This window comes from Budorcas taxicolor, chromosome 5 (assembly GCF_023091745.1).
Source record: "Budorcas taxicolor isolate Tak-1 chromosome 5, Takin1.1, whole genome shotgun sequence".
Taxonomy (NCBI): Eukaryota; Metazoa; Chordata; class Mammalia; order Artiodactyla; family Bovidae; genus Budorcas; species Budorcas taxicolor.
Window position 1 is genome coordinate 49,989,181 of NC_068914.1, and position 12,566 is coordinate 50,001,746.

General features: G+C 37.2%; 1 protein-coding gene across 1 annotated transcript in view; it reads left to right on the forward strand.

The window, feature by feature from the left end:
- Nucleotides 1–5,953: 5,953 nt before the first annotated feature.
- The window catches only part of GLIPR1L2 (GLIPR1 like 2), a gene marked incomplete at its 3' end in the record, with an annotated part of 35,925 nt that continues 29,312 nt past the window's right edge, over nt 5,954–12,566 (forward strand). The window contains exon 1 of the mRNA XM_052641408.1: nt 5,954–6,184. Within this exon, the coding sequence (XP_052497368.1) occupies nt 5,954–6,184 (231 nt within the window). The remainder of the gene's footprint in view (nt 6,185–12,566) is intronic.

Consider the following 12,566-nt stretch of genomic DNA (forward strand, 5'->3'; position numbering starts at 1 on the left):
AAGAATAGCTATCAACCACTAGCGTAAGAATAATTTTATAAATATATATTAAGAATGCACACTATGTCTGGTAAAACGCTGTTAAAAATATAATTTAGTCCTTGTCCATATAACAAGAGAAAATGAAAATGAGATATTTTTATTAACAATATTAATAATAGTAATAACTAACACTAAGTAATGTTAGCAATGTACCAAGCACTTAGCAACTCACATGTAATAGTTTACATAATCCTCTCAGTAATTCTGTGATGTAGATGCTATTAATTTTCATTATGTGAACTGCTAGTAGATTTAAACATTCTCACAACAATGTTCAGATTGACACGTATGTATTTTGAGAGTTATTAAGACCGTCTTGGGAATGCTGTCCTTCAGTGGAAGGATTCCTAGGAGTTATTCCACACATGCAACCATGCTAAATAAACATTACGCTCCAGAATACAGGAGTTAATGTCAATTTAGAAGTCAAAATTTTATATCAATATTCCCAGGTTTATACTCAATTTTAAGACTTTGACCTTTAGATAGAGGAAAGTTACATTTCCTGAGACCCAGATTCATGCTGGAATCTGATTGCATACATATCACCTTATCAAATATGTGACAGGAATAGATGGCAGTATGAATATTTTCACTACACAGTTTTGGCACTTTTGTGTTTTGGTCTGTTTGTTTTTGGTGGTCAATTGCCTGTTCATCTCCTTCATTCGTTTTGCTAATGGTGCTATTCATTTTCTTAGAAATTTTAAATGATTCTTCCAAACAGTTAGTCGCTCAGTCATGCCCAACTCTTTGCAACCCCATGGACTGCAGCCCACCAGGCACCTCCATCCATGAGTTTTCCCAGGCAAGAATATTGGAGTGGGTTTCTATTTCCTTCTCCAGGGGATCTTCCTGACCCAGTGATCAAACCTGGGTTCCTTCCCTGCACTACAGGCAGATTCTTTACCGACAGAGCTACCAGGGAAGCCCAAATGATAATGTCTTAATGGCAATTTATTAATGTTTTTAATCCCTTGGTTTTTATGTAGCAAGTTTCTTTTTCAGTTGTCCTTTATTTACATTTTAATAAAGTATATCTTTCCACTCTTTAACATTGGATTTTATCTGCAGCATCCTTTCAGTTTTCTCTTGTAATGCTTCTCATGCACCATTAGCATCATATGAATTTCTGAATTATAGGAAAGATCAATCAAATGAGGACTGATAGAAAAGTGAAAAAACTAAGGAAAAGAGTCAAAGGTAAAAACCATATATCTTCCCAATAACATTCATACAGATAACAAAATCACACTCATTAGTATCTTTAACCTTATTGCATGATCATTCTCCAAACATATAAATTAAAAGAATGTATTTTTGAACTTGCTAGCTTTTATCAAAATCAGAAATGATACAGAATTAGAGTATTATTCCCTTAAAATTTCAAAAACAGTGTAAAGAAACTGAAAACTTAAGGAAGTCCAAAACCAACTGAGATAAACAAGGTGCTTAAAACCTATTTACTAAAATTCCCCTGATGTTTTAAGTAAAGCAATATTGCTGTTAGACACAGCAGAAAAGTGAGTATTCAAAAAGTACATCAGCAGAAGAACTTTAATGAAAGAACATAGTGAAATTTAATTTTCACAATGCTTTTTTAAAATAGATGATTCTGTCTCTATCCTCCAACAATTCTCATGCTTTCAAAAACTTAATGTGTAAATCACTTTAAAATTAAGAAAGTAAAAACTTCTTTGAGGGCTAATGAATAGCCAAAAATTCCAATGTTTAAAAAGTCACCAGCCCTAAAACTTATTAGAAACCTAACATATCTTTTGGTACTGATGAATAATCTATAATTTAATACATAATATGTTAAATACTCATCCCTTCATGGGAAATAGATGGGGAAACAGTGGAAACAGTGTCAGACTTTATTTTGGGGGGCTCCAAAATCACTACAGATGGTGATTGCAGCCATGAAATTAAAAGACGCTTACTCCTTGGAAGAAAAGTTATGACCAACCTAGAGAGCATATTGAAAAGCAGAGACATTACTTTGCCAACTAAAGTCTGTCTAGTCAAAGCTATGGTTTTTCCAGTGGTCATGTATGGATGTGAGAGTTGGACTGTGAAGAAAGCTGAGCGCCAAAGAATTGCTGCTTTTGAACTGTGGTGTTGGAGAAGACTCTTGAGAGTCCCTTGGACTGCAAGGAGATCCAACCAGTCCATCCTATAGGAGATCAGTCCTGGGTGTTCATTGGAAGGACTGATGCTAAAGCTGAAACTACTATACTTTGGCCACCTCATGAGAAGAGTTGACTCATTGGAAAAGACTCTGGGAGGGATTGGGGGCCAGAGGAGAAGGGGGACAACAGAGGATGAGATGGCACCGATTCGATGCACGTGAGTATGAGTAAACTCTGGGAGTTGGTGATGAACAGGGAGGCCTGGCATGCTGCGATTCATGGGGTCACAAAGAGTCGGACAAGACTGAGCGACTGAACTGAACTGAACTGATGTTAAATAGTGACTAAATGATCCTCAAGTGTTATGTGCATATTTAAAGTGTTTTTTTTTAATGTAACACATTTAAAATATTTTTTGTATGAAGTACATGATGCCAGCCAAATCACTGACAGATCTGAAAAGTTGAATATTTGCAGAATGTCTTCAGCAAACCTGACCTCTTTCTACACAAACCAAATTAGACATCTCCATATGCCCTTCCTCTGTAGTCCCGTGTTAGTCACCTGAGTTTGAAAACTGGCTCTAACACTTACTGGCTGGATGACTTTAGACAAATTACTTGACTTCTCTTTTTCTCAGCTTTTCCATCTGTAAAATGGAGGCAATGATAGTATCTGTTTCTTAGCAAGGAGGTATCACCTCACACCAGTCGGAATGGCCATCATTACTAAGTCTATAACTAATAAATGGTGGAGAAGGTGTGGAGAAAACGGAACCCTCTTACATTGTTGTTGGGAATGTGTATTGGTGCAGCTACAATGGAAAACAGTATGTATGTTCCTCAGAAAACTAAAAATTGAGTTGCAATATGATCAACAATCCCACTCTTGGGCATATATCCAACAAAACTTTAATTTGCAGACACATGCACCCCTGTGTTCACAGCGGCACTATCTGTAATAGCCACGACATGGATTCAATCTAACTGTCCATCAATAGATGAATGGATAAGGAAAATGTGGTACATATATATGTGTGTGTGTGTGTGTGTGTGCATGTGTGTATGTGTGTGTGTTTGTGTGTGTGTATGCAATATATATATGAATGGAATATTACTCAACCATTAAAAAATGAAATAATGCCATTTACAGCAACATGAATGAATCTAGAGATTACCAAACTATAAGTGAAGTACTTCAGAGAGACAAATATCAGATGATATCACTTATACATGGAATCTAAAATACTACAGAAACAAAAATATCTACAAAACAAAACTCAAACTCCCTGATACAATAACAGATTTGTGGTTGCCAAGGGTGAGGGAGGTGTAGGAGCAAAGGACTGGGAGTCTGGGATTAGCAGAGGCAACCATATACAGGATGGATAAACAAGTTCCTACTGCATAGTGCAGGGAACTGTATTCAACATCCTGTGATAAACCACAATGGAATAGAATATGAAAAAGAATATTTATGACTGAATCACTTTGCTGTATAGCAGAAATTAAACACATTACAAATCAACTATACTTCAATAAAATTTTTAAACATAATGTGTTTCTTAAGGTTCTGATTTAAATGAGTTGATACTTTCTGAGCATGTAAAACTGCACCTGATAATTCTGTGAACAACACTGTGACATAATTGCCACAAATTTTACACTAAAAATCATTAAAATGCTAAATTTTGTTATGTATTTTTTACCCCAATAGAAAACAAATGAAACAGCTTTGAAATAATTTTTAAAATAAATTTTAAAGTAGCATTTATCCCTCTGTATTACAGTTATTTGATGATTTGTCTGTATCACCTTTAACTAAGTTTGAGCAAACTCCAGGAGACAGTGAAGGACAGGGAAGCCTGGTGTGCTGCAGTCCATGGGGTTGCAAAGAGTCAGACACAGCTTGACAACTGAACAACAACTTTTAACTAAAAACTTCATATGGATAGACTACAAATCTTGTTTGTTGAGAATTTATAGCTCTAACACCTAGCGTAGGTCTGACACACAGACGTCCTAAAGAAATGCTTATTAAATCAGTGAGTAAGATGTCCAGCAATGTAATGAGCTACCTAAGAGATAGTGACTTCCCTATCAATGATGTGTCAAAAGTATGTCTAATACATTAGGACTAAAGTCTAAAACTTCTTCCTAATCTAAGACTGCATTATTCTATATATCTTGTGCGTTAATATAGCAATTTTCATAGTCTGACAACAGCACCAACATAATGAAGGAATTCCATCTTTCAGCACTTGCTGCCTTCACTCCCACAATATGCTCTGGTCATACTAAAACACTTTCAGCCTTTTTGATATCCTGGGATATTGTATGTTTTCCCCTTTGTTTATAAAGCACTCTTTATCTTGTGTGCTTCACTTTCTTGATGTCACATTCCCCACACAGGCTTACCTGGTCCTCAAAACGGGGGTTTGCTGTCCCACACATAATGCCATAGCACTTTGGCTTTGTGTTTATCCCATGGCATAAAAGGCCCCCGTTTGCTAGTTCTCCAGACTGTAAGTTACTTGGAAGCAGGATTTGTGTCTTGTTCGTTGGCCTTTCTCACCCACCTAACACACTACCTGGTAATATATATTTAATGAAAAAAGGCATGAATGAAACCATCTCGCAAGCTCTACTGCCTTCTGTTGTGTACACTATTTTTTTTTTATCGCTGTGCTAGGTCTTGGTTGTTGTGCTTGGACTTTCTCTTGTTGTGGAGCACAGGTTTCAGGTGCGTGGTGGCATGTGGGATTTTAGTTCCCTGGCTACGGATTGAAGCTGTACCCCCTGCATTGGAAGGCAGATTCTTAACCACTGGACCATCAAGGAAGTCATACAATAGATGATTTATTCAAGCACATGAATTTTTAGAATTTTTGTCAAGCAGTTGCAGTGCTTTCTTTGTGGCAAAATTCTGTACTTATGTCAATGACTTTGAATATCTTCTTAACACTATCCAGGACAATGTATGATATGTAAATATGTACCCCAAAACAATTTTTTTTAAGGGCTACAACTTACATTCTTCAAAGCAACTTTTCTTGAAGAAATATATGAAGCTAAAAAAAATTGCTGGGACACTAGCCATTTTTGTCTGAAACAAATGAAAACAAAACAAACAAAAAAAAGTGTTACCTACTGTTATCACAGACAATTTATCAGAGATGATGTTGATATTTCAGACTGTCTATACATGCTGGCGAAAGAAAAAAATGAAAATATTTTAACTTTATGAGAATTAAATGATCCCTAATCTACCTGCTGAGCTTTCCACTCTTCTCATTTATCCTGCAGTTTCCCACAGAGGATCATTAAAACATTGTGAAAATCTCAGTGAGGCAGTTGGTTTAGAAGAGGATATTCTTTTGTCCACGATGAAAACAAAAGGAGCATCTTGCACTGAAATCCCACATAACTAGCAAGGATTTCTTTTTCTCGACTGAATTTTCATCAGTATCACAGAAGAATTCGAAAATTCCTCGGGTTACTTACTCAGCAATTGACATTTACTCTGCAGTCGACTCATTAATAAAGGATGCCACATCATCTGCTGTCAAAAACCGACTCTGGATATTTGCCAACATTACTTACGTGAAAAACCTGCACTCACTTAACTCAGCCATCTGTTTCGGTTAGCTCTGCAGACCCTTTTCCCTCTGCTCCCGGAGAGGCGGGGCCCAGCTCGCCTGCACCGCCCCTCTCCGTTGACTGGTGGGCCGCCGGGGCGAGCCTGCGCGTGCGCACTGGCCTGTCCGCGGCAGGTGGAGTATGGAGGCCCTGCCCTCCTCCGTGGAGTGGTACGCCCAGTGGTTTCCTTTGACACAGACGGGCATTTGGAAGGTGTGGCTGTGTGAGTTCTGGCTGCTACTGCTGGGTTCCGGTTTGAAAGCGCATCTTTTGCCAGACGAGGAGGACGTAACGTTTATCAATGAGTACGTGAACCTCCACAATGAGCTCCGGGGCAACGTCTTGCCCCGAGGGGCTAACTTGCGCTTCATGGTGAGGCCCTAAGGCGGTTGCCTAAACCTCCGACGACCCCTGTCAGGACGCGCCCCCTCAGCCGCAGAGTTTGGGCCACTGCTCTGCTGAAGGTTGTGGGGAACCGCACTTAAGAGTTTGGATTTAAAAATACACGTAAAGTTTACACGTTCAAGAAATGAAAACCACTCTCACTCTAACGCATACTTGTCACTTGTTGGTTTGCACAGGGCTGGGACTAGGGTGAGTAGAGCTCCTCGCCTGGGGTGCAAGATTTAAGGGAGCTTTCCATTCGAGAAAATGATCGTTTAATGCAGTATTGTTTTTTAATTTAAAGTCAGTGCAAAGGTACTCTTGATAAAAAGCGTATCGATTTAAACAAAGCCAGGATCTTTAAGCTTGAACGGGGGGAGGCACGTGTGCAAGGGTGAGGACATTTAATTTTTACTTAAAATTTTGAAGTTTTATTATGGATGTTTTCACACTAATTTTGCCTTTTCGAAATATTTTTTATCATGGCTATTGAGTTTTTTGGTATCCAGCCTCAATTTTGCTCTCCAGAGGGTGTTTCATTCACCTCTTCCTAGACCAGACCTGATTTTGCATTCTTAAGTTCTTGCTTCTCTGTTGCATTTTCCCCCTATTTATTTATAATATCTCATTAGCTTTTCCTTTGGTGCTGTGGCATCTTCATGTCATTGAAAAGGAATGCACAATTAATTGAGTAACTATAGGGCAATTAGGAGCTTCCAATTGACATTGTAAGTATTGCAAGGACTGTCTTCCTAGATGTAAGTCTTTTCTCCCTTCTGGATCAGTTCTGTAGGCATGTGAAAAAGAATTCTTTTCTGCCATGTGTACGATACATACCAAGTACTCTATTGAAGGACAGTGCCAAAGATTAGAGCAAATTAATTAATTAATTAAGCAAAGATTAGAAGTGTAGAATTATTCTGTTTTCACCACATCTGACTGACTGGGAAATTTCAACCCCTTGATAAACTAATCAATTATAAAAAGGGAACTTTCCCTTAATGTTAATTTTAAAGCCTTCTTTTGATTGGACATATTTTTTCTTTCTTGTTCATTTTCTTTACCTTTTCCATTAACTTTCTTCTTCTCTTTATTTATTTTCTTAAAGAAATACACTAGCATTGTATCTCCTGAAGGTAAAGTTTTTATCTTTTGAATTTAGTTAGAATTTGAGAATATTTGAGAGTGATATATATGTATTTTTCACCCTTTCACATTTTGTGATTAATTTTATTTCCTTCAAGTTTGAAGATTGGCCTTCCTCCTGATAATGAATAACTGCAAAATATTTTAATACAACTTTTAATAGGTTTTGTATTCTTAATCTCTAAAATTTTATTTCAAACATAAAGCATAGAGACTAATTTGTGTCCCTACAGTATATATCTTCATATGTGAACATTTTTGAAGGAATAGTGTTTTGGGTACAGTTTAAAGCCCCAGTCTAAATTTTATCCTTCTGTTCTTTCTAAAAGTTGATATCTGTTTTTCCCATGGATTTTACTAGGATATAAATAATAACCTGTAAATAATATAGTCTATCATAATAGTATGTTCTACTTAGAACTTTGCCTTGACACGTTTGGAAATCATACATTTTATTTTCAATGGTTATGCTCAACATTTTAGTGTATATACTTTATAAAGTCCAAAGTTAAGCAACATCTATGACTTCCTTCCAAATATTAAAAAGATACTACAACACACAAATTCTGAGGTCTACTGCCCATGTCCATGCTGTTGCTGTAACCTAGTAGTTTTGCTCTAGCTTGTATTTAAACTCAAAAATTTTATTGGTTTCTTTAATTATAAAATATACATAATACAAAATACATGGTTTTAACCATTTTAAAATGTACATTTGTATATACATTTACAGTGCTGTGCAATCAGTACCACTATTCATCTCCAGAACATTTTCATCCTCCCCAGCTGAAACTGCACCAATTAAACACTAACTTCCCATCCCTTTCTTGCTACTGGCAACTACCATTTTGCTTTTCTGTCTTGAAACTTTGACTACTCCAGGTATGTCATCTAAGAATCTGAAGTGTTTCTCTTTGAGATTGTCTTGTTTCACTTAGCATGTCTTCAGGGTTCATGCTTTAGCATGTGTCAGAATTTCCATCCTTTTAAAGGCTGAATAATATTTTACTTTATGGATATATGATATTTCATTTACCCATTCATCTGTCGATGGACACTTGAATTTCTTCCACCTTTTGGCTATTGTGGATAATGCTACTGTGAACATAGGTATGTGAATAAATATCTCTTCAATACCCTGCTTTCACTTCTATTGATTATATACCCAGAAATGGAATTGCCAAAACAGGTAGAAATTCTGTTTAATTTTGAAGAACTTGTATTCTCTTTCTCATAGTAGCTACACATTTCCACTAGCAGTACACAAGGTTTCAATTTCTCCAAATTTTTGCTGACAGTACACAGGGTTTCAATTTCTCCAAATTTTTGCTGACACTTGTTTTCTGAGTATTTTTTAGTTCTTAAGGGGTGTGAAGTGGTGTCATTATGGTTTTGACTTGCATTTTCCTAATGATGTTAGGTTGAACATCCTTATTCTTTACATATGTAGACGTCTTTATATATTATATACATATATATCAGTTCAGTTCAGTTCAGTCCCTCAGTTGTGTCCAACTCTTTGTGACCCCATGAATTGCAGCACGCCGGGCCTCCTTGTCCATCACCAACTCCTGGAGTTCACGCAAACTTATGCCCATCGAGTCAGTGATGCCATCCAGCCATCTCATCCTCTGTTGTCCCCTTCTCCTCCTCCCCTGAATCCCTCCCAGCATCAGAGTCTTTTCAAATGAGTCAACTTTTCGCATGAGGTGGCCAAAGTACTGGAGTTTCAGCTTCAGCATCATTGCTTCCAAAGAACACCCAGGGCTGATCTCCTTTAGGATGAACTGGTTGGATCTCCTTGCAGTCCAAGGGACTCTCAAGAGTCTTCTCCAACACCACAGTTCAAAAGCAGCAATTCTTTGGCACTCAGCTTTCTTCACAGTCCAACTCTCACATCCATACATGACTACTGGAAAAACCATAGCCTTGACTAGACAGACCTTTGTTGGCAAAGGAATGTCTGCTTTTCAATATGCTATCTAGGTTGGTCATAACTTTCCTTCCAAGGAGTAAGGGTCTTTGAATTTCACGGCTGCAGTCACCATCTGCAGTGATTTTGGACCCCCCCCCCAAAAAAAAGTCTGACACTGTTTCCACTGTTTCCCCATCTATTTCCCATGAAGTGGTGGGACCAGATGCCGTGATCTTCATTTTCTGAATGTTGAGCTTTAAGCCAACATTTTCACTCTCCTCTTTCACTTTCATCAAGAGGCTTTTGAGTTCCTCTTCACTTTCTGTCATAAGGGTGGTGTCATCTGCATATCTGAGGTTATTGATATTTCTCCCGGCAATCTTGATTCCAGCTTGTGCTTCTTCCAGCCCAGCGTTTCTCATGATGTACTCTGCATATAAGTTAAATAAGCAGGGTGACAATATACAGCCTTGATGTACTCCTTTTCCTATTTGGAACCAGTCTGTTGTTTCATGCCCAGTTCTAACTGTTGCTTCCTGACCTGCATACAGATTTCTCAAGAGACAGGTCAGGTGGTCTAGTATGCCGATCTCTTTCAGAATTTTCCACAGTTTATTGTGATCCACACAGTCAAGGCTTTGGCATAGTCAATAAAGCAGAAATAGATGTTTTTCTGGAACTCTCTTGCTTTGTCCATGACCCAGAAGAGGTTGGCAGTTTGATCTCTGGTTCCTCTGCCTTTTCTAAAACCAGCTTGAACACCTGGAAGTTCACGGTTCACGTATTGCTGAAGCCTGGCTTGAAGAATTTTGAGCATGACTTTACTAGCGTGTGAGATGAGTGCAATTGTGCAGTAGTTTGAGCATTCTATGGCATTGCATTTCTTTGGGATTGGAATGAAAACGGACCTTTTCCAGTCCTGTGGCCACTGCTGAGTTTTCCAAATGTGCTGGCATATTGAGTGCAGCACTTTCACAGCATCATCTTTCAGGATTTGAAATAGCTCTACTGAAATTCCATCACCTCCACTAGCTTTGTTCGTAGTGATGCTTTCTAAGGCCCACTTGACTTCACATTCCAGGATGTTGGCTCAGGGTGAGTGATCACACCATCGTGAATATCTTGGTCGTGAAGATCTCTTTTGTACAGTTCTGTGTATTCTTTCCACCTCTTCTTAATATCTTCTGCTTCTGTTAGGTCCATACCATTTCTGTCCTTTATCGAGCCCATCTTTGCGTGAAATGTTCCCTTGGTACATATACATATGTATATATCCATATATATATAGAGAGAGGATTTTTTATATATTCTAGACAAAATATCTTTTAAAATACATGAATTTCAACTGTTTTCTCCCTTCCCATAGTTTGTCTTTTCATTCTGTTAATCGTATCTTTTGATACACAAAAGTTTTTAATTGTAATGAAGACTAATTCATTTATTTTTTATCATGTTACCTATACTTTAGGTGACATATCTAAGAAATCATTGCCAAATCCAATGTCATGAAACTTTCCTCCTTTGTTTCTTCTAAGAATTTTATAGCTTTAGCCAACAGGTACATAAAAAGTTCCTCAACATGACTAATTATCCAGGAAATGCAAATTAAAACTACAACAAAAGATCACGTTGTATCTGTTAGAATGTCTGTCATCAAAAAAGACAGGAGATAGAGAGACAAACAACACAATTACTGAAATTAAAAATACTGTAAAAGAAATCAACAGCAGAATATCTGAAGCAGAACGATCAAATAAAGTAAAAAAAAATAAAAAGAACTGAGGATAGTCTCAGAGACCTCTGGGACAATGTCAAAGTCACCAACATTTGAATTATAGGGGTCCCAGGAGAAGAAGAGAAAAAGAAAGGGTATGGGAAAATTTTCAACTCTAATCTCTTCAAAAATTTTCTCAAAAAAAAAAAAGAGAAGTGTGTGAGACAAGTTTTGAAGAGATAGAGTTGAAAATTTTCCCAACATGGGAAAGGAAATAGTCCATCAAGTCCAAGAGGCACATACAGTCCCATACAAGATAAAACCAAGGAGAAACATGCCAAGACACATACTAATCAAACTAACAAAGACTAAACATGAAGAATAGTAAAAGCAGCAAGGGAGAAGCAACAGGTAACATACAAGGGAAACCCCATACGCTTAACAGTTGATCTTTCAGCAGAAACTCTGCAGGCCAGAAGGGAGTGGCAGGATATATTTAAAGTGCTGAAAGGGAAAAATCTACAACCAAGATTACTGTACCCAGCAAGGATCTCATTCAAAATTGATGGAGAAAGCAAAGCTTTTCAGACAAACAAAAGTTAAGAGAATTCAGTACCACCAAACCAGCTTTACAACAAATGTTAAAGGGACTTATATAGTCAAGAAATACACGAGAAGAAAAAAGATCTACAAAATCAACCCCAAACAATTAAGAAAATGGCAATAGGAACATATATATCAATAATTACTTTAAATGTAAACAACTAATGCTCCAACCAAGAGACACAGACTGGCTGAATGGATGCAAAAACAAGAGCCATATATATGCTGTCTACAAGAAAAGCCCCTCAGACCTCAAGACACATATAGACTGAAAGGTATAGGATGGAAAAATATATTCCATGCAAATGGGAAGCAAAAAAAGCAATCCTCATATCAGACAAAATAGATCTTAAAAGAAGTTTACAAGAAATAAGGAAGGACACTAAATAATGATCAAGGGATCAATCCAAGAGGAAGACATAACAATTGTAAATACGTAGGCACCCAACATTGGAGTACCTCAATATGTAAGACAAACACTTAGCAGACATAAAAGGAGAAATTGATGGTAACACAATAATAGTAGGAGACTTTAACATCCCACTTACACCAGTGGACAGATTATCAAAACAGAAAATTGAAAGGGAAACACAAGTCTTAAATGATACATTAAATGAGATGGATCTCATTGCTACCTTCAGGACATTCCATCCAAATGCAGAAGAATACACCTTCTTCTCAAGTGCACATGGAACAGTCTCTAGGGTAGACAATATCGTGGGTCACAAATCAAACCTCAGTAAATTTAAGAAAATTGAAATTGTATCAAGCATCTTCTCTGACCACAATGCTATGAGACTGGATATCAATTACAAGAGAAAAACCGTAAGAAATAGAAACACATGGAGATTAAACAACACATTTATAAATAACCAACAGGTTACTGAGCAAATCAAAAGGGAAATCAAAAAATGTCTAGAAACAAATGACAATGAAAACATGACAACTAAAAACCTATGGGATGCAGCAAAAGTAGTTCAAAGAGGGAAGTT